General features: G+C 40.5%; 1 protein-coding gene across 5 annotated transcripts; it reads right to left on the reverse strand.

The window, feature by feature from the left end:
- Nucleotides 1-692: 692 nt before the first annotated feature.
- LOC136428624 (uncharacterized) lies at nucleotides 693-27,524 on the reverse strand. Of its 5 annotated transcripts, none has more exons than XM_066418280.1 (16): nucleotides 27,444-27,524; nucleotides 11,173-11,321; nucleotides 10,621-10,765; nucleotides 10,208-10,311; nucleotides 9,544-9,599; nucleotides 9,057-9,167; nucleotides 7,554-8,521; nucleotides 7,115-7,223; nucleotides 6,477-6,554; nucleotides 5,686-5,748; nucleotides 5,195-5,317; nucleotides 4,693-4,788; nucleotides 4,361-4,448; nucleotides 3,576-3,771; nucleotides 2,565-2,774; nucleotides 693-2,378 (listed from the first exon to the last, which is right to left on the reverse strand). In XM_066418280.1, the coding sequence occupies exons 2-16, from the start codon at nucleotides 11,271-11,273 to the stop codon at nucleotides 1,683-1,685; spliced, it is 3,144 nt and encodes a 1,047-aa protein (XP_066274377.1). In that variant the 5' UTR covers nucleotides 11,274-11,321; nucleotides 27,444-27,524; the 3' UTR covers nucleotides 693-1,682. The 5 variants fall into 5 exon arrangements, with proteins under 5 accessions (XP_066274377.1, XP_066274376.1, XP_066274374.1 ...); XM_066418279.1 differs by lacking the exon at nucleotides 27,444-27,524 and adding an exon at nucleotides 27,325-27,437; XM_066418277.1 differs by lacking the exon at nucleotides 27,444-27,524 and adding an exon at nucleotides 27,286-27,432.
- Nucleotides 27,525-27,565: the final 41 nt, after the last annotated feature.

Here is a 27,565-nt window from a genome sequence, read left to right on the forward strand (position 1 = left end):
AACGGTCGTTGCCATTTGGAACGGCCCATGCCAGATCGCTGACCGCTCGATGTCCGAGCATATCATAACCTTTTTTTTTGGGGGGGGGGGGCAAAACCGGCTAAAAAGCAACAGATTACGAATGTACGAGAGGGTAGCGTGAAAAATGGTAAGGATATTAGTGAAAAAAAGCACCAGCTCGAGTTTGGACCAGGGCCAAAAAGTCTAATCCTAAAACCCTGATCCTCTACGCCAAGGAACATCACTTAAAGTGTACCGATATGGCATCGACCGTTTCAAATGGCAACGACCGTTTTAATACAAGACGGAAATTAGCCTGTATTTACACAAGCTCTCAGCCGGAGGTTACTGACCCCCACCCAAGACCCTTGGGTTAAAGGCGGTCACGGAAACCGGCTGGACACTAGGAGCGCGATTCGTCAGGATAGACGGAAATTAGCTTCGCCTGCAGTTAACGTTGTGCATTATGAAGCACAGTTCGAACCCAGTGAAATGGTATAGGTAGCACTGCAGATTCCTGCCAACACCACCACGTTTTTGGGTTGTAAGTGGAATCAAACGACCCCATATTCCATAGGGTTATATTTGCAATCTGAAAGAAATCTCTAGAGACATTGTTAAAATGTCAGAGTGTGAAAAGCGAATAGTTGCCTAAACTTCATTTGATCATGATTTAATGTAACAACCATCAATTTGTTCAGTAGATACAAGACTTTTATTTTCTTGTAAGCAGGGCGAGGTATACATGATCATAGAGAGGTTATTTGTTAAAGATTTGTTTGCAAATTCTAGAAATGATGTCTCAGCAACAATGCTTCTGTAAGCTCTATTACCAGTTGTTATAACACTTGTTGGAATCAGGGGTCAACCAAAGCTGAAAGACTGTCATGTTTTAGTTTCAATCAACATGAAAGTCATAACTTTTGAAATGTTGGATCAAAAAGAATGTCTTCCAAAATCTATTTAAGACCTACTTTACAGCACACTTTACCGTTTAGTCAATTACATTACTTCACAACAACACTGTAATAGTGGTTTACTGTTATTGTTAATTCATTATTCATAGAATATTGTGATGGGCCTGAGGCACATATTAGATTGAAGTGCTAAAAAGTCCAAGTCATTGTACATGGAACTGCTATGACCAGACAAAATTGAAGATACGTTACTAATTGTATGGAGTATCATGTTAATCTTCGTTTTGGTGTAACCACACTATGGCAAGAATGCATTTGCATTGACTGTAAAATACTGCATGTATGTAATGGCCACAGTCAGATCTTGTGATCGGAGGCACGTATCAAACACTGCTTTACATTATTGTACAGCAATGTTACAGCAGTGAACACATTGCTACCACTGACATAAACATTTACTCATCGTGTATATGTAACTCACATATCTTCACAGAGCACCGTCAATTTACCATATATAAATTCATATAAGACAGCCTTACCTACCGTTGTGCTTTTTAATAATTTGTGAGTCTTCGTTTTGACTTGCTCAGTTAGACTATATTTTGACAGAACCACTTGCAGTCCTTAGGCTGTGAGCACTTAAATTTACATAAAATATAGGTCTAGCATCTCATAAAATCTTGCTTGATTGTACATGGCATAGCAAAGAAGCAACTTGATCATTAAAACAGAGAGAAACAATAGCTACATCTAATGGTTCATTTTTCATGTCAAGTTGTACTCCCATGCAGCACTGTCCTCCAGTAAAGTCATCCACACCTGGTTGAACTCCTCCTGACTGGAACACTCCTGGAAGGTGGGGAGGGCAATCTCGTTGAAGCAGGTGTGCGACTCGATACCGCGCACCCCCGGATCCACGCGGACCTTGATTGCCTCCATGCTCAGAAGGTTGCTTCCCGTCACGTAGCGGAGAAACTTTCTGCAGACATCCTCGTTGGAGTTGTACAGAAACGATGTCAGCATGGAGAAAACCCTGGGCCCCTCCCCCCTCCGACTCTGAGTGGTGAGTTCCAGTTTACCGATGATGTTGTTTGCGGTTGGCTGCAGGGACGAGTACAAAGCGTGGATGTCCTCTGTGGTCACCTGTTTAAACACTTCGGCACTTGCTTCTCCAAAACCCGACACGATGCCCAAAATGGCAGCCTTTGGTTCCTCAAACACCTTGAACTCTGCCACACGATGGAAGATCTCGGGGAAATCCTGGAATGTTGGCATCGTCTGAATCTCACAGTTGATGAGAAAGTCTCTAAGCTCTGTCTTCTTGGATGTGAAGTTTTCTGGTGTGTAGTTGTCGAACAGGGATTTGAGCAGGGTTCTCTCAGTTTCTGTCAGTGTGTTGAGGAAGGCCTCCTGGAGGGCTGGCTTGGTTGGTCTCTTGTCCAGAATGTGCAAAGTGATCACCTGAACAAAGGCACAAAAATAAAGTCTTGTCTCTTTTGCTTTATAACTATATGACACAGGGTGTTTGTAAGCTACAAAGTAGTTTCTAAATACCATTTGCTGCAAGTATGAGGCAAAAGCCTTCTACCAGTAAGGCACAAGTATGAATACATAATGTCACAGTGTTCAAAGGATCTAAGTAATCACCTCTGGGATGACATCCACAGGATAGTGTCCGACCAGCACGTAGCAGTGACACAGCGCCCTCCCCACGGCCTCCCAGTACCGCTGGTTGTACTCTGGGGTGGAGATGGGCAGTTGAACGTCCGACCCAGCTGTGGACTTCTGCTTCACGGACTCCCAGAAGATGGTGAACATCTCCCTGCTGACTCCCTTTACGTCTACTGATGGCTCACCCTGAAGTGGTAGAGGGAAGGAATCAGTTTTGGCAAGTTGCAGGCATAAACATAAACTATGAGGCATGATCTGCATGACATCTTACATTGCATATCTGTGGTAATATTGATAGTTGACAGTCAGCTACAGCCCTGTCCAAGTAGCTTTCATCAATGGGACCCTCTTTTTCAATGTAAGTACTCTTTTGACTGTCTTAATAAGTAACGTTAAACAGAACATTCACTTTTGAACTGTTTTAGGAAGATGGAACTTACTTCCAAAAGTTCAAGGTGTTTTGCATGTAATGGTACTAAAACTGCACTCCTTTTTGTCATAGACATGTGCCAGTAGGCATGTAACCTCCATTAACATTAATCTACCGGGTTACATAAATCAGCCTCTTTGAAAAACAGTGGGTTTGAGAGATCTCTAGTGCAGCATCCCCCTGGTTTGCAAAGTTTAGATATACAGGAATGCTGACAATTATACTGGGGGAAGTTGGGTTGGAGATTCATCTGGATGCATCTTTTCATGGTGGCAGACCTATGTTCCCTGGTGGAATGATGTTAATAGATGTTACATGGATCTTTAGTGCTTGTCATCAGTACTTGTTCTTATTCTCTACCAGACTAACTGCGCCGGCTATAGGGAGAACATTTGCCGAGGGACTTTGGCCATGGAGGGTAACATTAACAGCCGCAGTTGCAATATTGGACCCTATCTCCGTAGCCGACTCCCTTCATACAATTGACTCTATTTGGGCCAATTTCTACTATTTTCCCAGCGACCCGCGAAGGATGGTAGAGTCTAAGTTGTTCTCACCTTGAAGGTGACCCTGATCTGATGTGTCCAGGTCCTCCTGTCTGTGTCAGAATACAGACGTATGACGTCCGCGTGGATCGACTCCCGGCTGACGGTGACGCTGTGTTTGTGATAACCTTGGTTCATGGCCAGCTGCTGTCTCAGGCTGTCCAGCAAAGCTGTCCCTCCAGAGGCTGAACTGCCTGCTTCCTGCCTCCTGGTGAAAAAAAGACACTGTAAATTCTAATTTAAGCTCTCTGGGACTAAATTTCAAGGTAGGAGGGAAAAGGAGGCTTTCGTAGTGTTTTAAGTTTGCACTTGAAACAAATGTAGTAGTGCAGTGCAAGACATGTTTGCAGTGTGATAAGCAAACCACAAAAAAAGGCAAACATATAACCACTGTGAACAATACTAAATTTACAATAAGCAGAACTTCTTTGTGACATCAATATCAAATCTTCCATTTTAAGTATTTCATGTCAAAGTGAGGGATTTTCTTTGCCATTACTACGGGTTTAAAGACTTTCAGATATTTGAAGCACAACATATTCCTTAGTTGATGGGAGACATGAAAATTGTGCTCAGTTGCTTTGTTCATAAACATTTCTATGCTTTCAACAGTTTTAGTAAGTACTTGGTGATTTTAAAAGACACTGTCAAATAAGGTGCATACAGTACAAACAATGTAGAGGATGGAGGTCATTTATCTGTCAGATTATGTTGAGTGCATATGACTCTGTGCTTTGGGAATTCAAATCTATTTTCCAACAATATTGGATTACAAAAATTACAGCAACTCTACCAACCTGAGTGGAGGCCGGGTCAGACGACCAAACCGAGAGGAAATGTCTTCAACGGCCTCGTCTGGGACAGGATAGTCAACTCTTCTCAGAACTATGGATGGGTCAAAGAGCAATACAAGATAAATTTTTACTGCTGTTATTATGCCATTATTATGATAGTTTGAGCTGGGTTTATATTTCACCGGCTACAACATTTTGACAGTTTTTTTTATGGCAGTGATTCAGCTATGATACAAAATTATCCAATAAAGAACATGCATCATTCACACAGAAATGATACTCAAGTGAGTATTGCAAAACTTTAAGGAATTATAAGTTTTGAGAAGTGCAAGTACCTCTGCACATGACGCAGATGGGGCTGACACCAGTGTTGACATACGTGCACCTGTGGCACACCCAGGTTATCCTGTCTCCATCTGAAATTAGGAGATCTTTTCAGTAAATGTAGTGAACATCTACTATGTTAAACATCATTCCACCATGGTACATAATTGTGCTACCCTAAAAAGATACGTTCAAACAGATCTTCAACCCAACGTTCTTCAGTATAATGTACTCCTGTATATCTAAACTGTGCATACCTGGGGGGTGCTGCACTAGTGACCTCTCAAACCCACTGTTTTTTTAAGTGGCAGATTTATGTTAATGGAGGTTACACCTTTTTTCTGTTGCTCATCACACCACAATATTGCAATTCCATCATCATTGGCATCACGACTATGAATATGGAAGTAATTAACACACAACCTCAGAGCTGTCTAGGAAAACATATGGTTCATCTTGTCACTATTTGCTTTCATGACATCATGATATGATAATAGACCTATATAACGTTACCTGCAGCTTCATCGGGGATGCTGTCCTCGGGGGCACTGTTGTACTCCTCCCCACTGTCCTCTGAAGACTGGTCAGAGACTGGTCCTACCGCCTCCCTCTCAGGCTCTGACTCTGGCTGCAGTGCTGAAAGCAGAGCTGTTGTTAAACATTTTACTCCTTCTGCTACATGTACAAGAGAATTGATTATTCCTGTGTCCAGGTCACCCTAATGATTGCAGTCTTTCCTTCTACTGATTCTTGCATTATGTTTGTCTCATTTTCCCACTTTGATGTCAGACCTAAGATTGAAATTTAACTTACAAATCCTTTTAATGTAACATTAAACAAACTACGCTGGTTTACCATCTTTAAATAAAGTTTTGATTATTTAAAGTTAGCTACTAAATACAACATCAAGTACCAGAATGCTGTTAATGCAATTGCTAAAAATCTACAACTCATTACAGGCAGACTTCAAACCAGTATAAAGGCACAATGGCGATGATACATACCTACGTTATGCAGAGTTGTTTCAAAACCAGGAGGATTACCAATGAAACTGGTGTTTCTACTGTCTGCAACACAAAGGAAAGTAACATGTGAAAATCAAAGACAATGGTACAATGTTAGTGTGATATAACCTCTTCTCTCTTCTCAGTTCTATACATCGTTATGCCCCAGCAATAATACTTTCAAGAACATCCAAAATGTTAACATCTGTTTTGTCATTCCTCTTATGTTTGCCTGAATGACTTCTTTATATCTACTAGCTATTCTCTACATAGGACTAATATGAACTGATCTTTGCAAATTTGCTAGAACTTCTCTAAACTTACATGTACCCAAAGTCACCCCTGTACATAAACTCAACCGCAGCCTTGCAATCCTCAGTTGTAGTCTTGCAAAGTCCATCTATGAGCAGGGACTCCAGCAAAAACACCAGTCCTATCCACCGACAGGCTACTCCAACATTAACTCTCCAACCCACCAAGAAAGGAGCACTATTCCTCTTGCAACATGGTATCCAATGAATGACTCATTTCCTGCAAAGGAGCTTTGAACTGACCAAAGTATATTCCCAGGTTGAATCTACTTTGAATATGAAAGTTCCTTTGGGATCAACATTATAATATATATAGACAATGCATAATTCTAAACCTCAGCTACCATGTGGCAAATAAATGTCTTTTGACACAGGCTTAGCCCTCATCAGATTTTTTTTAAGATGATGCAACTGTACAGATACACCAGTGCCTTAAAAACTTTCATTAAAAAATAGTGCAATTGTCTGTTGAACACTTACTGTAACACATCTCACAGTGGTGACGCCATTCTTCGTTCAAGTATGTACACTGCACACAGGGCCACAGTGTGCTCTCACCTGAAATACAAAATCAGTTATGATTCCCTCATGGTTTATGAAACCTGACAGATCATATGCCAGTCAGTCTCAAACCAAGAAACAGTTGGCCAACCACGGGCCACACTGTGGTGAACCAATTCCAGTGGGAGACTTCTTACGGAAGTATCATCTGTCCCTAGATTAAGCTGAGCAACACATTCAGGTATCAAGGCTATCATAGCCTCTTTTTCCTATTTTGTGAGTCATATGCGTATTTGTACAGATGAAACAAAAGTGCTTCATGTATGTAACGTTATAACTCAATCCTCAATCCTATCTGGTTTTATTACACTGATAGTGAAGTACACTGAAATAAATTACATTTTCAATGAATAGGGCAATCTGTATCTTATCATTTTGTTTCCAATAATAGCCATGACTTCCTGCAATGTTTTGCAATCTTTGCTTTAAACAATGACCAACTAGTGTGGCACAAATTGTTCAATGTAAGTTATACCTTGATTTTATGAAGATGTCTCAGCAATGGTCCCATCTATGGTGATTGACAAACTGATCACAATGAGATCAATTCCATATACCTGCTACATTCCCTGTATCCTGTGTGCTGTCAGTGGGCATGGCTGGTTCTGGGTCCTCTGGAGGTCTGGGGACATCTTCTGGTGTATCCAAGTCAGTAGATGGAACATCCTGTGGGACGAATGCCCATTAAATATCATCACATTTTTGTATTCAAACTGATCAAGTTCAAATTGAGGCATTTTGCCAGCAAATAATCCACTAACATAATTCCACCAGGCTACAAAATTCCACCACCCTGAAAAGATATGTCCAAACAGATCTCCAACCCAGCGTCCCCCAGTATAATGCACTCCTGTATATCTAAACTGTGCATACCTGGGGAATCTCTCAAACCCACTGTTTTTTAATTGGCGGAATTATGCAATCCGGCAGATTAATATTAATAAAGGTTACTTTCACATCTCTAAACTTGAGTCAAGCGAACATTACTTAACCCACCTGCAGATGAAGTGATGCCATACCATCTGTCAACTCATCCATCCCTCCATCCTGTCCAGTTTTCCTCACCCCTTCACCACCCTCAGCACTTCCCCCAGCTGCTGCATACTCATCACTAGGAGGCAGCACCATCCTCTCATCACTGGCATCATCCTTCTGTCCTGATGGTGTGGGAGTCTCTTGGGGGTTACCAGCATCCCTGTCTTCCTCCCCATCAGGCACATTGCCACTTGCATCCTCTGTGACACCCCTATTCTCCAATGTAGGCACTTCAGGTTGTTGAACGTCTTCAAGGCCTGTTGAGTCCCTGTCTTCAGTTGTCCCACCTTCACCATAAACAACAAAGTCGCTAAGATCGGGTGACGTCCTCCCACTTTCATCTCCCGCATCTCTTCTTTCATCCCCCGGGACTTCATGTGGAGCAGAAGAATCTGATGACACAGTAGTTGGCTGACTATCCCCCTGTGTAGTCCCATCTCCTGGAGATGGCTCAGTGTTACCAGCACTAGTGTCTCCTAATGTTGGGTATAAAGGCACATGGGGCTGTGTACCAGGATCTTGAGCGGCAGGAGGCTGGTTTTCAGAGGGGTATGCTGGGTAGGTTTGTGTTACAGGAGTTACACCCATGCCTGTAACTCCTGGGACAGTAGGAGGATAGTTATCTGAGGGGTACGCTGGGTAGGTTTGCGGTGCAGGAGTTACGTCCAAGCCTGTAACTCCTGGGACAGTAGGAGTCTGGTTATCAGAGGGGTACGCTGGGCAGGTTTGCGGTACAGGAGTTACACCCGTGCCTGAAACTCCCGGGACAGTAGGAGGCTGTGACCCAGGGTACGATACTGATGGTGCAGGAGGTGCTGGGCGCGATGGTGCTGGTGGATGTGGTTGTTGTTGTTGTGTGTAGTTCATGGGTGGAACTGGTCTATGCGCAGGTTGAGTCATCTGTTGACCTTGCCGAGCTGCCAATTGCTCTGTGAAGAGGGACAAAGAGTTGATAGGAATAAATAAGGTACCCGTCAATCAAGTGAAAGTGAACAGCACAAGAATGTTCAGAAAGAATATAATGCACAAAAATTGTACAGTAATTGCATAACACTGTCAATCACATTGCATTAGTATCAAATCAACCCTTGGCAAACCATCAGTACTGGAAATTCACTGTTAAGTACTGATCAATTACCACGTGTACTAACAGTATAATTTCAGCAAATTTTCAGTAGATCAACTTTTACTGTCGTACTGAAGCATCATTAATGAATCAGAAGATGGAATTGCTGTTAAGTCGTGCTTTATCCATAACACATCTCATTCATATTGATGATTCTGTTTGCATTTGCTTTTTTCTCAACTTTTTATTTTGTTTATAATTGACAGACATGAATGTTTAATTAGCTAATGGTGGACTTATGACAGGAATCCTGAATCATAATCAATATTAGGCTAGCCTCATTTGATCAGCTATGGATTTGATGACTTTTGATTTCCCAGTTGAGAAAACAATAGCACCTAGTGGAGGTGCTGATGGTATAAGCGCTGTGGGCTGTACAGCAGTGTAAGGTGGAGGGGGGTCCTGTACCAGGGTGTAGGGTGGAGGGGTCGGACAAGACTCATGCACCTCTAACAACAAAAACAGAAATGTAACGTTGACATTTAAGATCTTAGTCATTACTGTCAAAAGTGACATTTGCTTCAAAACTTTGAAATATTTATAAGTAATGTATACTTCATTCTAAAATATCACTTGTAGTCCTCTCGGGCACTTGAGGTTGTTTGGATAAGCATGGGTTACTGGTACAAGCTATATATCACATGTGCCCAACACAATGAACATCACTTGGTAAGAACAAGGACTTACCAAGGACATTATATAGGAAAAAGGTACTTTATGAAACTTCAGACTTCTTTATCAGAATATTTCTATCAAACCAATCATTGAACAGTGAAAAAGAGGACATTAGTGCACCAAAGCTGTCCATCCAAGAGATGGTCGTACCTCGTTGATACTGGTGATGACGTTGCTGTGCCCTGGTCCTTGCCAACTGCTCATACCTGATAAAGACAGAAACACTCTCCTGTTACTACTGAGAATCTCATCATGGTCTAAATCTTTTCCATCATGATAATCTTCAACAAAATCCTAGAGATATCCCTGTTGGTGAGATTGCCTGATTTAAAGCCTGCATTAATTACATAGGAGGTCCTGGATTAAATTGTTATTGTACCTGAATTTTGAAATATTGTACCTGAATTGTACCATGCCATATTTGTGCAAGTCTTTTAGACTGACTGACTGAGAGATACTTGTATGTATAGAAAACAGACTTTAGAGAGGCATAGTGGTATATTGAAAAAAAACAAGACCTCCAGCTCGAATTGTGTTTCCCAACATAAATCACAAGCAATATCAACACATGCATCTACATGTGTTTGAGAATTCCTTTAAAAAAAATTCTTACAGCCATAATATGTACAAACAAATGCCACTATGTGAATGAAGGTTAGACATCCAGGTAACAAGATACCAAAGGTAACAGTTGCTCAAGTAACTGAATAGAATCCAGTAATACTTGAGTAACTGTTACCTGTACCTTTAGGTGCCACTATGAATTACTCTCATGTACAAATTTATGTACTTAAAAAGAACTGCAGTTCCTTACCTAAGTTTCAAGCTCTGTTTCAGCCTCTCAGCCTCCTGAATGGCCTTCATGCCGGCTGGAGATCTCATGGAGAACAGGGGAACCACAAGCTCCGGTTGTTGTTCCTAGAAAGAAGGAATTAATCCACTGAACTGTCCCAAATTCATGTTTGCTGCTGATCATCAAAATTAATGTTTTTAAAAAGAAAGTCTTTTTAGGGTGGGTGCTAGTGTGCATAATACTGAATCAAAGAAATGAAAAACAGTAGGATCTATTAGAATCATCATAAATATTACAGTGTCGTAGCACAGCAGACACAGATTTCCACCCTAGTAATAACTCTGAAATTCTGAAGACCAAATTCATATAGAAAACTAGGGGTTCTACTTATAATCAATGGCATTACAGAAACTGAGAAAACTGTGGTAACCTACCTTCTTTTTCCTATACTCCTGAGTGCAGCACACCTTGTTCAGAAGGTTCAGGTAGCGCATGTAGTACACAAAGGCCTTCTCCTCATCCCCCACCTGGCCCGCCGCCTCTGCAGCAGCAAACAGCTTCTTGGCTGTTTCTGCATGCCTTAACAGTATAACATATACAAGCAGTTTGAAAACATGTTCTACAACTATCTCCATGTATTACACAATAGAAGGATAGAGACTAGCTAGCAAAAGGAATTTTCTTGAAATGGAAGAAGGGAGAAAAGGCATCATTCAAATGTGCCTACAACCTTCGAATAAGTTTGAAATGTAGCTATACTTCAAATTTTGAAGATTCATTAAGCCTTTTAACATTTGTTTTATGTCCAATGTGATCCACAGTGACCTGATGTGTCATTCAGTCAAAAGGCTAGAATATACTTTTGCAGTTACCCATTAATTCATTCATTGTTTTATATATTTATTCATTTAATACCAGGCATTAATAAAACACAAAAGTATGGCTATTAGAGCCTAATGAAAAACTTGATGATGAATACAACATACTTCAAGATCCAGCCTCCAGCCTTAAATTCCACATCCGCCAGTTTGTGGAGGGAGTCAAAATCGTTGGCCAGGTACAACGCCTTCTTGGTCTGCTGCGTCATGTCGTCTCCACGCACCTTAAACTGTACGACCCACGACTGGGAGGAATCCTGCGCAAAAGAGACGGATGAGGAGTCATCTGGCACATTTACTGGAGGTAGATTTGAAGTTGGCATCGTCCTCTGTGTACGAGGCATTAAGCTACAAGCTAGTCTTCACTCTAGATATTTATATAATGCTCTTGCCATATCAATACTACATATAACGTTAGAACCCTTAAGTAACACTGCAGTCATTCTTATGATGATCTGCAGACACAAAAAATTCCCTAAGCCTTCTGGATTATTATGGCCTTTCTGAGTCATTGGTAATCCCACTGACTGTGCCACTGGTAAATTGGGAAAAAAAATTTAACAGGTTTTTATGCCATTAATATAACACTACTGCCTTCATGCTGTATGGATAAAACCTTTAGAGCAGTAATTTCAAAAGCAATTTCTAGAGTACAAATGAATGTTTTGCACTCACAAGATGTGTTATTCATTGCTTTATGATGCTAGTACAAGCCCCCCTACCAGAACTGTCACACATGGACACTTCCTCTAACCTATTTACTTTACCCTAATGTCATCGTATGAAGGACAGAACATCACATGAGCGATGACCAAACACACACACAGGTCCCCTGACAATTAGGCCCCACAACAGTTGTCATGACAACATTGCATTAAACACAACAGCTGGGATTCCACACACAAAAGCCCAAAAGCTATTTGCAATACTGGCAGTCATTCATTCATTCACACAGCTGTCACTGGCAGGTGGTACATTTTGATGTATGATTCATTTTGCAAGATGAGAGGCTAAAAACTTTACAACTAGGATTTTGCTAAAATATTAGAGACCATAACAATTCTGTTTGGAGATCTGTACGTTAAACTGTTAACTATATGGTGTTATATATGATGCCATATTTGAAATATGATGTTTTATATTCATACCAGCTCATGCCTGGTACAGGGTTGGACTGTCACGCAATCTTCCCATATCAATGATGTCATAGCGTGTCATGAATAATTGATAAACATACTTCATGTCAAAGCCCATTTTCTTCAACATGTTTAACTAAGCTCGTAAAAATGTGTTCACGATTCCATGCAAATGACGTAATTGCCCAGATGATTTCTAAAATTTCATTTTCAAAAGTTAAGTCACATTGACACAAGTGGCACAGCTTGGATCTGTTTTCCACAGATGTTTATACGACGTTACATATGCATTAAAATTACGTTTTCAGGATTATGTGTTTCTATTGTATTGAAGGCTTCATATCTGACATCTGATCTTAGAGTGTTGCGCATGTGCAGTGGTGTAATGACTTATCAGACGAAAGTGTTCTCAGTCTCAGTTATAGGTCTACATGGAATCATGATGAAAGCTCAGGTGCCATTCACTCCAGATCTATCATAAAGAATTAGCTTATGTTATTGTTGACATTTGTGGTACTTGTCTGTGTCTGTATCTATTACAGTAACAGTCACTCATGGGATCAGGAATTGAAATTTAGTGCCAAGAATTCTTACATATAACTAATTGATTTTTCATTGCTGTGCTTAGGGCAGCCCATTTTCAAAATAGACATTGCCAGATACTGTAACACCTATAAAACGATTTCATCTTTAACATGGTGTCACAACAAAAAGTGTAAAACTTTCTGTCATTACTGAAAGCAACTGACGATAACGTAACAGAGTATTCAACGTTAACCCTATTATATAAAAGTACCTTAACCTAACGTTATATCAAAATCTATATTAAAGTAGATCAAGTTCACAATGGGCCGTTCCAAAAAATAGATGTGGAGTAGGGGTTGAAGAGGTCGGATTTTTTTACTTGTGGGGTAGAGCGAAATCTGGATTTTTCCATTTGTGGGGTCAAGGAAAAATCAGGATTATTCAATTTGTGGGGTCGAGCAAAATCTGGATTTTTTAATTTGTGCGGTCAAGCAAAATCTGGATTTTTTCAATTTGTGGGGTTGAGGAAAATCTGGATTATTCAATTTCAGGTTGAGGAAAATCTGGATTTTTCAATTTATGGGGTCAAGCAAAATCTGGATTTTTCAATTTGTGCGGTCAAGCAAACTCTGGATTTTTTTTCAATTTGTGGGGTCGTGGAAAATCTGAAATTTTTATGGTACATAATATAGCTGCAATATTCAATACTGTTGCAATATTCAATATATAATACTGTTACATTGCCGGACATGTGACCTAATTAGTTACAGATCTCCTGCTTGTCTTGTAAGTTTACAAGCAGAAAATCACTTTCCCTCCCCTTCCCTAAAATCCCCTCCCCTCTACTGTAAGAAAGTCATAAATCTCATTCTTCAATTATATAAGTCTATAGTTTTGGCTATAGACTGTGTTTCATTACTGTTTGTAAGAAAGAGAGCTCAAAATAGGAGAGCTCATTGAGCTAATTGCCAACAGCTGGACCTTCTGAAACCAGTGTTTGTCTTGCAGCTAACTAGCAGGAAATCACTTCCCCGCCTCTTCCTGCCTTTCCTTTTGCATTTCTGGTCATTTTAGGGATGATACTAGTAGTTATAGCAACCGTTCTAGCAACCTTGACATCAAAAGCATGTCTTAGGATAGTGGTCAAGCAAAATATGGATTCCATTTGTATATTTGTTTGGGTCAAGCAAAAAGTATTAGGGAGGTGAAAAAGTTAACACGAAAAGTACTAAATTGCTGTAATTGTAAATCTAAATCTTGGAATGTATGCAGAGGATTTATAGATATGTATCATCATCATCACCTCAATACACACATGTATATGTAATGCAACTAGTACTGTAACTGTAGAATTGTTTCAACCATACAACACCACAAATACTTAAATCCCTGACCTTTAGCAGCTACAAAATGAAGTCTCATAAAAGATAAACGAATTTACAAAAGTTCCTTACTTTACTTTTATCAGATTTTCAACCTGGCAGCATGGTTTTGATTTTTGAATATATCACATTACGAAGGGGAGCCTCCCCTTCGTAATGTGATATATTCAAAAATCAAAACCATGCTGCCGAGCATACACCCTCCTCCAGCACGGCTTAAAGCGCTGCGCAAACCCTCCCGGCATCAGCCCTGCTATTCTAACCCTATTCTAGCTTCTGTTGCATTATCAATGTCATAAAAGCAAAATACAGTTCACATTCAAAAACTACTTGTACCTCATTGAAAGAAAAGAAGCAGTTATTAGTCTTTCATTTATTCATTTATCAATGAATATATCACTGTACTACATGTATATTTATGTTCATATTGGCTTAGCTTTGATACATATATGCCTAGAGACATGCCCTGTCCAGCGTTTTTGTATGGTAAGAAAGTCAAGACAAATGAATAACATCCATTTCAACATACTAGGCAGTTACTGTTCAATCATATTATCTACAGTATGTACATTAAGGTCTACATGTTGAAAGGTTGACAACATGTGTACATTTGTCAAAGAACAGTTACCAATCTACACATGACATATTAACATTTAATTAACAGCCATCACAGCCAAGTGTTCCTGCTGTTGACTTAAGGTTAACACTTGTTTTTATCAGCTGACAGTCTTTAAACCCATGGATATCATCATATTCTTTCATGGCAGCTCATTATGATGCACTTGTCCTGAAAAGGGCAGTAAACAGTGTACAGGTATACAAACGTTGTTCATCAACACATCAAATATTACTATTATGCGTTCCTTAGATGTCATTTCTGGCTTGAAATCTGAAAGGATGAAACTTTTTTTTTCCACATCTTTATCCAGACATTAAAACATTCCACAACAACACATTTTAAAATTGCACTTATTGATTGAGTTACATATTGTTACAAAAAACAGAAGTTGTTCAAAGTATGAATGTCCTTTCTAAGCCTTTCCTCATAAATTATGTAAATGAGGGTCTCATTTGCATGATTGATGCCTGTTAATGTTCAACAAATGCTGCAAGAACTAGAAAGGCCGTCATTTGCCCATGAGCAAATACAGCATGTTTCGCCCATACTCCTCCCCAATCAAGAAGTAGGCTGTCCCAAAATAACACCTGGGCAAATCGAAATATTAACTACATGTAGAAAGGCAACATTTGCGAGAGCAACATACTTTGCCCATCTCCCTCTCCATGCATAAATTGACTGTTCCAAAGTCACCGGTGCAAAAAAATCCTCTTTACAAGTTCTGCGAGACACCAAGAGCCTTCCGCATAGTTTAGCAACTTCTTACTGCAAAGGCTTGCATGTTTTCCTGTAAGACAGGGCTCCAGACTAACTTTTAGGCCTAGCAGATCCGCTTGTCTTCTGCCCTGCGCATCAGTCTAACTTCTCCTGATTTCAGCTGCCTGGATAGTGTGCATCTCCATCTGGAATGGTCATTTGCAAAATCCTCCCAGTGCTCCGTATTGATATAAAGAGCCTTCAAGTCCCTCTCGCAAACGTCTTTGAGCTGCAACTGTGGCTGCCCAATGTTTCTCTTACCTGAGATCAGGTATCCATAGAGAATGTGTTTTGGGATTTGACAATCCTCTATTTGACGAACATGGCTAGCCAGCGATCAGTTAAATGGCTGTGATATCAGGACAGTCACACAACTGTGACATGTTCTACACTTGATCTGGTGGTTGAGAATTCATGAACAACATTGGACCAGGTATGGCACTTCTTTCATCACATGAAAATCGGACCATTGCAAGACTGTTGAAGGATTATTTCAATTATTATAAAGGATTCATCGGACTGTTGATGGAACATTGTAAGATTCGGTCATCATGATAGTTACATGACAGCATACTATTCACAGTTGTAAAGTGTAATGCCGGCCTGCCATATATGCTTTTTTGCTCACTGGATTTCTGCCTTCTGTAACACATGGAATCTACATGTAGCTGTCTTCAGATAACTTTTGTAGAGTTTAGCATTTCTTCATTCTTCTATGGTTTTCTCCATGTTCGCTACATTTTGTAAATAATGACCATTCTACTACTGATGTGTGATGATCATTAAATTTTATCTATTTTTCTATCAAATGCACAGCTCTTTTGAAAATGTATTTTCCAAAATTGGAGGTTCCGAGCATTGTCATACAGATTTGGTCTTGCTATGCTGTTACTGATAGAGAGAGATGATGTTACAAGAGTCCAGGACATCTTAGGATTTCAGATGTCTCCTGTGTGGAATCCTGGTGTTTTACAGAGTCCAGCAAAAGTTCATCGAGATGATCTGTTAATAGCTTTTTAATTGACTGGGAGGGAAACCTATTTGCCTACCCCAGCTCATGATTGCAAGGCTTGGCTCCCCAGGGGACATGGTTAATCTGGAAAAACAAACTCCAGGTAGGGAAAACTTCAGATAGGAAAACTGGGACATTGTAAGGGGAAAGTCATGTTAGTAGCAAGTGGACATCAAAAAGCAGAGGGCAGGAAGGAAAACTTGAATATGACTGTATTCATGCTCCATAAAATTGGGTGCACCAAGACCTAAACCTGGTCACCAGGCTTTTGTTTTCTTGATGTTTTTCCAGGTATTAGTTGTTAAGCATATTTTTAAAAATTTGTGCTGTGATGGTTAGAAAAATTCCTTTCATGCCTTATTTATATCGAAAGGAAGACTGCATGTATAAAGTTGCTGTTACTGTCAATGATGGGGTTGGTTATACGAGTCAATGTAGAGGATGGGGTGGATATACATGTAGCTGTGCATGTGTAACTCTAGTACCTTGCGATACATGAAATGATACATCTTTTGTTATCCCCCAACATGGGGTTGGCATTTAATCCCTTCTCCCATGTCTTTGTTTTAAACTACAACAAGAGCTTTCTACATAAGTTACACAATTTACTCCCTCTGTTTATGCCTTTGTTCACTCAATTTTATCAGTGTCAAATGATAACAAAACTTGACTGTGTACATTGTACATGAACAAGGCTGTCGGATATCATGTACACAATGTTCCTCACACTTTCAAGAAAGATCTGTACAGCTTTCTGTACGTATGTGCGTTTCATTTAGAGTAGCACAACAACTACAATATTATACCACTTCCTAAGTAATGAATTCATTGCGGATCCAGTCAACGGTTGTAGTCACTGTGATGACTTACAAAATACCCTACAGCCACATGCCAAAGAGTCACGCTGGGCATTCAGCAAGTTGGGAGCAGGCCTGACCAGAGGAATGGATTAACCATGTGCCTTGAGGACTAAACCAACTCTATGAAAGGGGGAGGCTAGAAATATTACATTGTGGTTACTTCAAAAACACCTTCAAAAGCCTGCAAGATTTTTCAATTTATGGCTTTCCTCTCACATGTGAATAAAAACTCTAGAAAGCCTCTTGTTATACATGCCAAGATACAGTTTCGACTTCTTTTTCTATGGCAAGAGTTTGACAGGAAGGACATGTTTACCTTACCACTCCACCCCACCCCCAACTGACTTCTGGGAGCACAGATGGTAGCCTGGGCACCATCCTGTTGAACAGTTTATGCTTGTCACAGGCTTGCTTGGCCTGCTTGGGGGATCAGGACGATTCAGCCCTATAATTACTGACACCAACCAGGGCCTTCTATAAAATCTTTTTCCTTCCCACTCATTGTTTGGTAGCCGTTTTTTTTTTAACTTTCATTTTTGAATCTGTCTTTTTAAGCTTTTACCTCATGAAATTGATATTTTGGGGACGGAAGGGGTTAACTTTTTTTCCGTCCCAAGAAGCAAATTTCTGTCCTGGGACGGAAAGATGGGTCCTGGAGACAGCCCTGGCACCAACATCCTGATCAACTCTCGCCCAGGTCTAGGGTTAAATGGCTTAGGTGGTGTTAGGGTGTTGGACCGAGTTGACCAGGGTGTTCCAGTGCCAAGTTTGTGGGGGTCTGATTAGCCATGATCTGCCAGTTAGTAGGGATCAGTAGGGGCAAAAGCATCCAAGTATTCCAACATTCCTTGCTTTGGGTGTGAGCTTATCACCAAGCAGATGTAGGGTCGGCCCAGTGTTTTTCTTTGTCTTTCCAACATTTATGTCCCTCTAGTGGTCCTTCTTTTTAGAAGTAACAAAATATGAAAAAAAAAGGTTGGTTAAAGCACCTCTGCCTCAAGGGAGAGGAAATAATGGTCACTCCTTGGTACTCGCCTGTCACCTCAACTGAACCACAGAAGTAAAACCACATGTGGAGTGGGGATTATTCTAAGAAAAAGATCATCACTAACCCAAACATTCCTAGGCATTATTGTGTTTGTTTCAGTGTAAATGTCAAAGTATTTCCCAATATGTATGCTTAGCTTTGCTTCGGACAGATGGCTGTGCTCTAAAACAGTTAAACAGGATGCCAACAACCTCCTTGGGAGGCGGGGCTCTGATATATCCCCACAAACTCGCCCGCCCATCCTTGAACTATTACTTTTCGTTGTTTCCATTGTTGGTCTAGAGTTGTAAGTCCATGATAGTTATCATTCTTTTATTCTGAGCAGGCAAATTTCTTCCAGGCCTAAAATCCAGGATGGCTTTAGGCCTGGGAGCCCCAAAGATTTCTCTCACAGGGTAGCCTGGTAGGGGGCTCTGTAACTAATTAAAGTAATCTAAGCTGATCACATCTTCCTAGGGAAGAAGCCCATTTGCATGTATGGTACAGTATATTCCTTGATTCTGATTCTGTTGTTGTTGTTTTTTACATATAAAGCAAGTCATTGTCACTATATGCCTAAGTTGGCCTATTAAAGTAAAATTCTTTGAAAAATATTGTTTGGACACAGCCTCTATCTGTACTAGCTATAGGCATGGCAGGGCCAATTTCCTACATCAGATCAGGTTTCCTTGTGCCAACAGTGATTCCAGCAGGGGTTCTGTGAGTCATTAGCAGACCAGATAAGACCAAAGATAGAGCTGATTATGATAGTAGGGGGTCCATGAGCCTTCTTCCCCAGGAAATGTTGAGATCCAGATATTCTTCAAGTTCTTGCATTTTGAATGCCAGATTTTGTGAAGTTTAGTGAGCTGCTATAGTTTTACTTAAAAGCCATAGGGTTAACTTTTTAAAGAATAATTTGTAATGGGTCACACAGTTATTAACAGAAAAAAATTCTACAATGGTTGAAAAATGAAAGACAGTGTAGGGGGCCTGCATGCCCTTTTACGTAGAGCGTAATCAGCCGTTTTAATTTTACGTAGAGCGTTGCCGGCCACTCCGATTCAACGTAGAGCGTAATCGGTGTATTTTACGTAGAGCGTTATTTGCCACTTTAATTCTACGTAATGCATAGTTGTTGAATTGCGCGTAAAGCGTTGTCAAACTTTTCCAACCTTGCTCTAAGTCACAAACGAGTGTCATGTCCTCAGTCTGCTTTGTTTTGCTATCCTCCCCCTCTACACAATGCAGGAAACAGTGTTTCAGCAGGTCAAGATTTCGAAATTTTCTCGGACGTTAGCATTCTCCCGGACCGCCCTATTTTCCCGTGGGAGCATGTCGTACTTCTGGAGAAAAAATAAGTCGAAAGGCGCCGTTCCCCCAAAATCAAGCTGAAACCCTTCTGTAACGGGGGGCGCCCTGACATCGCACGCGCCCTAACATCGGATTTTTAACTGATCTTATTTTGCATAAGTACGCCGTGTTTGTGTCCAATGACTATGCTGATAAGGAAGGTAAATAACCCAAGTTCATGCACATAATTGTCATTTACATTCAAAACATATGTGTACATATTCATTTCTTGTTTTGTCGAAAAGTAGTATTTTGACAATAATGATGGTAGCGCTAAGTAGAGGGTCACTGCGTAGCTAGAAGGCCCGGCACCTCAATCTACGACCTGTGCCAAGCAGATACATAAGTCACACAGCTATCATACACATAAGAAAAATAACTTCATAAAACACTAAAAATTTGGGTCTTTAAGTGTTTGTTGAGAAGAAAACCGACCAAAGAAAAACGACGTAAACATTGCTGTCGTCTGACGACGTTGTTTTCCCGCCATTTTTTGGGGCCGCGATGGTGGCGGAACGATTCAACGCACAGTTTTGTTACGCTCTAACATGTGATTGGTACCGTCTATGAAAAGAAAACTGAATACAGAGATGGCGAAGATATTTCCCAATAAGTATTGTTGATGTAAGCGGTGTCGTTTTTTCGTAATGATTTCGTAAGTCGGGCCGCATTCAATACGTACGTCGGGCCGCGTAGTAGCCTATTTCCCGTGGGAACATGAGCTGGGATGCGCTAGATATAGCCCTTCTCACATGATGTGAGAAGTGCACACAGTCAAAATTTTCCGGTCAAAAGAAAGCTAGAATATAGCAGACTTCAAGCCTTATTTACATTTCCCTAACTTCATCACCAACTTCCGAAGAGAGCAAAATTACCAAAGCGTAATAAGTTAGGCACACTATCTGGTGTAGCACTAAATCAGAAGGTACATTCGTGAAAATGTCTCACAGCGTCTTCCGCATGTAACGCGGAGCATGAAGGGCCCATTAACAGTATGAATACATTTTTTGTCCAAGTATGGCCTTTAGATGAATGTGTTCAAAATTCATTCATTAAAACATGAGCATTCTCTGGCAACCAGCAATGGAGCGCCGTGAGTTCCAGCGCGTAAAAAAACGTCCGATATTTGGGCACCCCCCGTTATATCTTTTTACAAATTGAGATGTCATTAAACTTAGCTTACTCTTCCAGCAAAATTTGCCCCTCAGAATGCAGAAAATAGCATTTTAGAGAGTCTAGACTTCTAAATTTTGAACATTTTCCAGGGACCATCCCCTTATAAATCACCCGTCTTTGGCGCTCGGTTGTGCCATAATCTAAAAAAAAAAGAAGTACAAAATCCTCGCTATCAAGACATTGTTTTTGTCACCTCCAAACCTCGTACATTACCAACTTTGACGCCTTAGTTCAGCTGCTAGATTTTTGAGTCCTGTCTAATGCATTGGGAAGCTTCAGAATTTAGCGTGGAGCGTAGAGACTAGAGAGGCTACCTGAATTTAGCGTAATGCGTAGCCGGCCCTCCAAATTTAGCGTAGAGCGTTGTCGGGACCCCCCCATGCAGGCCCTCAGTGTAGGGGTCAAAGTAACAATTCATCTACACAGCGTAGGACCCCCCCCCCCCTCCTTTCATTGGCTGTCCCCATACCAAAATTGGTGATCACCCTCCACATGCGTGTCCATGGACCTAGACTGTTTGATGTACTACAGACTACTATACTGGAGATGCATTGTAGAGGACATTGGCACATGGCTGCACATGACATTGTACATGTAGATATTTGCTGTACATTCAAGTTTTTGTATGAGATCACCACAAACGTTTGTTTTGACTTCCATTGTTTCTCACATCTACTCTGACTTCAATTGTTTTAAACATTGTTCTAACCACAAACTAAAAGATACCCAGAACTCTTTACTTTCACTGCAGCAAAATCTTCCATTAACTAATGAATTCCTTTAATCTGTTAATGTCAACCTCTCTACAGTTTGATTACGTAATTCACATCTAGTCATGGTCTACATGTTATGGTGCAAATAAACTACAGTCTTAGAAATAAGTTAGATCTGAAACTTGTACACCTCCAATCAGAGGACATGTCAACTTTTACTCAACTAACATTAATATGATCATCTATTGTGTACTTTTCCTCAGCTTCATGTGCCATAACCCTCCTAAGTATGGACAACAAAGTCAGAATACAACCTACAAATGATTTTAGATAGAATGTGCAATGTTTGCTTTATTTCTGAATCTAGCTTAACACGTAGCCAGTCTGTCGAATTTAGCATAGAGCATTGTCGGGACCCCCCATGCAGGCCCTCCTTAAGACATAGCCATTTCAACAGTCGATAAGTGCCGCGGGGTCTTAAATAGATATAAATAGAATGAATGCCAGATAATACCCTTCCCTTCAGTATCTAATCCAATCCTCTACAGATGGAACAATAAATCTTAAGTAACACTCCCAATATGACTGCCAGCATATCTTCCCTTTGACTTCAAATAAAGTCTACAAGCAATGTAATGCTGAATATTCTACATATGCAGTGCTTTTTGTCATTTTTTTCACATTTTCCATCCCTGATAAAATATGCAAAAGCAAACCGTGCAAAACCGCCGTTATTTCTGGTCGCTAAGTAAGCCAACCGCAGAACACTAAAAAGATTTGCAAATCGACTGTTGCAGTCAGAGATTCAAAGCCGAGTGACATGTCATGGGGAGATCAAGCCTCACAAGAAAATCGTCACAAAGGAACAAACTTCAGAACTTAGCGCGTTTGATCACGTGTTAGGTGGTGACAAAAAAATAACAAACCAGCAAAGCGCCGGTGGAAAGTTAGTATATTTCAAGATGTTTGCATGACACAGACTGAGTCGAGCTGTCATCTGACTAAACTAACGGAATTTCCTTCCTATACTGACATAGGTCTACATGGAAACTGGAATGCAAGCATTATTGCCCACATTGACATAAATTAAAAACAAATACTGAAATCAGTTAGTATGTGAAACCTCAAAATAAATCCAGGACCTGCTTTTCATGTCATATCATGCTTGCTATACAATTTTTTACTATTCTTTGATCACCAAAATGTTCAGAAAGGCTCTGAATGTTGGTGTACTGCTGCTGTAAGTCTAGATAGAGATAAGATATTTAATAGGGAGGGAAGGGGTGGGGAAGTGATTTGATATCGCGGTAGGGAGAAAATGGAGTGTGCGCAGTGGTTTTGAGTTTACGTTTGAAACAGTACTGTTGCGCTAATGCCGCTTGTCACACAATGGAACATCTTTTTGCCTTGGTTTAAGGTTTGTAAAGAGTTCAATTCAATAGCACTGCAAACGTTTTGGCATGTACAGTACCAATAGACCCCTTTCCAAATACCGCGGCCATTTTGAATCCAGGGCGCGCGCACGTGATTCGAGCGCGGGAAAAGTCAACACCCGGTAAGACCAAGCCAGCGGTAAGGCGCTCCCAATAGAAACCAGCGTTGAGTCATCTTCGGCGGCGAGATGTTCTCCTCCTCGGTGAAATACATCGATATATTTGCATGGCACAAGTAGATGATATTGTTGTGGACACTTGGACTAGATATCGGCCAGTAAAATTGTGAATTTCTGCTACTTTTCCACAGTTTCTGCCGGGATGTTGAACGCGCGCTACAGTGATAAAATGCTGATATGTTTACACCGCGTGCTTGTAATTTCCCTAATAATGTTAGCTAAAGTCGAGAAAAATCCCACAAAATATACACTTTTCGGATCATTTTAGCTTCGTTTAGGTATGAATATAACTCTTGAGCCTTTTGGCTGTCGTGACAATGCCAACATCATCTTGAAATTACGTTAGTTTGAGGGAGGGTTTTGTTTTCTGTGCAGCGTTACATCGACTTCGCTCAGCAATATTTGACATTTCCGCTGAATGCAATCCCACACACAAAAAAACGTGAAAATATAGGCCTAGGCTTGAGTTCAATGTCCTTAAATATGGCAGCATTCCGGCGGCTTTTTGACGATCTTTTCGGATGCCAAGTATTTAGGCTTGAGGACTCTAAGTACGTGAGTGAAGGTGTGTTTTCCATTCTATCTGACGTTTCTTTAAATCATTTTGCGCGGCAATATTTCAGATATCTGTTGGCCGGATGGAACCCAAAAAACGTTAAATAATATTGACTTGAGGACTGAAGGACCTCCGGCCGATATTTTTCCTTTTGTTGTGGGGTTTCATCCTGTGGAAATCTAAAATATTTCCGCAAAAAGTAATGTAATGAAACGCTACAAAGAAAACACGCCCCCTGCTTCACTCACGAACTTCATCAAGCTAATCTTGGCACTGAAATATCGTCAAAGTCAAAGGAGCCACCGAAGTTCCGTCAAATTTTTATACTCGCAAAGCCCTCAAGCCTATATTTTCACGCTTCTGTAATATCATCTGACGGAAATTAAGATATTACGGCGCAAAGTGAAAACACTCCATCTTCACTCACGTACTTTAGGTTTTGATATTTCAGAAAACTCGTCAAAAGAAGCCGCCGAAATTCTGCTAAATTCCCCCAAAAAATTACCTTTAGCTCAAGCCTACATTTTCAGGTCTTTTTTTGTGGGATTGCATTCAGCGGAAATGTCAAATATCGCTTGCGGAGCGATGTAACAAGAGAGAAAGGAAAAGCTTGACAGAAAAGAAATAAAGGCTAGACAGAAACACGACCCCCTCTCAACGCGCGTTTTCCCAGGGGAAGTCACAACCGGTAAAATTCTGTATATTTCTATCTAAGTAGCTATAAGGATCCCAGCCCGAAAAGTGTATGCTTTACGGGGTTTTTCTCGACTTGTGAGTGAAGCAGGGGGCGTGTTTTCTTTGGAGCGTTTTATTACATCACTTTTTGCGGAAATATCTTAGATTTCCACAGGATGAAACCCCACAACAAAAGGAAAAATATCGGCCGGAGGTCCTTCAGTCCTCAAGTCAATATTATTTAACGTTTTTTGGGTTCCATCCGGCCAACAGATATCTGAAATATTGCCGCGCAAAATGATTTAAAGAAACGTCAGATAGAATGGAAAACACAACTTCACTCACGTACTTAGAGTCCTCAAGCCTAAATTCTTGGCATCCGAAAAGATCGTCAAAAAGCCGCCGGAATGCTGCCAAAGTTGTACCCAAAAGGACATTGAACTCAAGTCTATATTTTGACGTCTTGTTTTTTTTGTGGGATTGCATTCAACGGAAATGTCAAATATTGCTGAGCGAAGTCGATGTAACGCTGCACAGAAAACAAAACCCTCCCTCAAACTAACGTAATTTCAAGATGATGTTGGCATTGTCACGACAGCCAAAAGGCTCAAGAGTTATATTCATACCTAAACGAAGCTAAAATGATCCGAAAAGTGTATGTTTTGTGGGATTTTTCTCGACTTTAGCTAACATTATTAGGGAAATTACAAGCACGCGGTGTAAACATATCAGCATTTTATCACTGTAGCGCGCGTTCAACATCCCGGCAGAAACTGTGGAAAAGTAGCAGAAATTCACAATTTTACTGGCCGATATCTAGTCCAAGTGTCCACAACAATATCATCTACTTGTGCCATGCAAATATATCGATGGATTTCACCGAGAAGGAGAACATCTCGCCGCCGAAGATGACTCAACGCTGGTTTCTATTGGGAGCGCCTTACCGCTGGCTTGGTCTTACCGGGTGTTGACTTTTCCCGCGCTCGAATCACGTGCGCGCGCCCTGGATTCAAAATGGCCGCGGTATTTGGAAAGGGGTCTATTAGCCCAATACTTATCATAATTCAGTAGTCTGACGGCAGCAATATGTACTAGAAGAATGATTTACCAATTCACATGGAAAATAAAACAACTTGGAACATTTTATGTCTTAGAGGTCAGAGAACAGACCTCACAAAGTGTCTTCAGTTGATATGTTGGTAACTACATTATACTCTCTCATTTCATAGTTCGACTTGTAAATATGATTGTACACAGCAAGTCAAAACAAATTCTGAAATCACTTAGTACAGTCACCTATCATACATAAGACATGCTTTTGATGTCAGGTTGCAAGAACTACTAGTATCATCCCTAAAATGACCAGAAATGCTCCTTGTAGATAAGATTTATGACTTAAAGGGAAGGGGCAGGAAGGGGCGGGGAAGTGATTTTCTGCTAGTTAGCTGCAAGACAAACACTGGTTTCAGAAGGTCGCTGTTGGCAATTAGCTCCATCCAGCCTCCATGAGCTCTCCTATTTTGAGCTCTCCATATAAACAGTAATGAAACATTATCAGCAATATGTAGCATAAGAGTGTATAATTCTTACAGCCAAAACTATAGACTTCAAGTAAATGGGAATTATGCACTATAACTTGGCAAAGAAAATGTCAAAACTTGCAGTAATTGAAATATGAGATTTATGACTTTCTTACAGTAGAGGGGAGGGGATTTTAGGGAAGGGGATGGAAAGTGATTTTCTGCTTGTAAGCTACAACTTACAAGACAAACAAGAGATCTGTTAGGTCTTGAAATCAGTAATGTTACAGTATTGAATATAGCAGCAATGTATAAGTATCATAGGAATACTTTGATTACATGGAAATTAAGCAATATAACATGACTGGATCTTACCTATGTCTGTACATTCTAGTATAACACGAATCTTTGAAGATTTTGCAGCACGGTGAAAATCTTGCAGTATCTTTTCGTTCAAAGTTGAAAAATTAGATAAGACAATTTCTTAGTTACACAAATTATGGAAGATATTTTAGCATATTTTCATGGTGTTACCTAGAAGTTGCAGAAAGTGCTCACAGCAAAAGGCGTGAAACATGCAAATGTGAAATTCTGGAGGGTAAAAGGTCTTTGATAAAACGGTTTATGGGTCAAAGGTCACATAATTTTTTTGGGGGTTTCAAGGCTCTTGGATAAATGATTTGGGGGGGCAATGCTCTTGGATTAACTTTTGGGGGGATTCAAGGCCCTTGGATTAACGTTTGAGGGGGTCAAGGCCATTGGATTAATTTTTTGGGGGGGTCAAGCCCCTTGGATTAAATTTTTTGGGGGTCAAGGCTCTCGGATGAAATTTCTTTGGGGGTCAAGGCTCTCGGATGAATTTTTTTGGGGGTCAAGGCTCTCGGATGAATTTTTTTGGGGGTCAAGGCTCTCGGATAAAAAATTTTGGTGGGTCAAAGGTCCCGGATGAAATGTTTTGACAGGTCATAGGTCTCGGATTAAATTTTTTGGCAGACAAAGGCTCTGGATGAAATATTTTGGTGGGTCACGGCTCTCGGATGAAATGTTTTGGTGGGTCAAGGCTCTTGGATAAAATCATTGTGTGGGGATTGAGAAAACAGTAATTTATACCTCTTCAACCCCCCCTCCTCATTTATTTTTTGGAACGGCCCAATCATTATAATTTGGGGTGGGGGGCATCAGAAAGGCATGGTCTATTAAAAATTACACTGTATTTCTATCGATCACATTTGTCTGACATAACAGGTCTACTTCCAGAATCTAGAATACAGCAGAGAAGTGGCGTGATTTCCGTTTTACCTGACTTAGCGCGCGGGAACCATAACACTACTGACAAACCTCAACGAAGTTTTGATCGGTTGAGAACTTCACAACACATCTTCACTTCCGGGTTGGTCCATCACGTGACATCATCTCATCTTATAAAGAAACCAACAAATTCGAGCAAGTGTCCTTACCACATTGGCTTATGGGATACATTAGATTCTTATCTCCTTAAAAACAGTGGATAACTATTGTCGTGCAGTGTCATGAGTGTATGAGGATGATGTCATTTTAGTCTATCGCATCATCGGTCATT

This window comes from Branchiostoma lanceolatum, chromosome 2 (genome assembly GCF_035083965.1).
Source record: "Branchiostoma lanceolatum isolate klBraLanc5 chromosome 2, klBraLanc5.hap2, whole genome shotgun sequence".
Classification (NCBI taxonomy): Eukaryota; Metazoa; Chordata; class Leptocardii; order Amphioxiformes; family Branchiostomatidae; genus Branchiostoma; species Branchiostoma lanceolatum.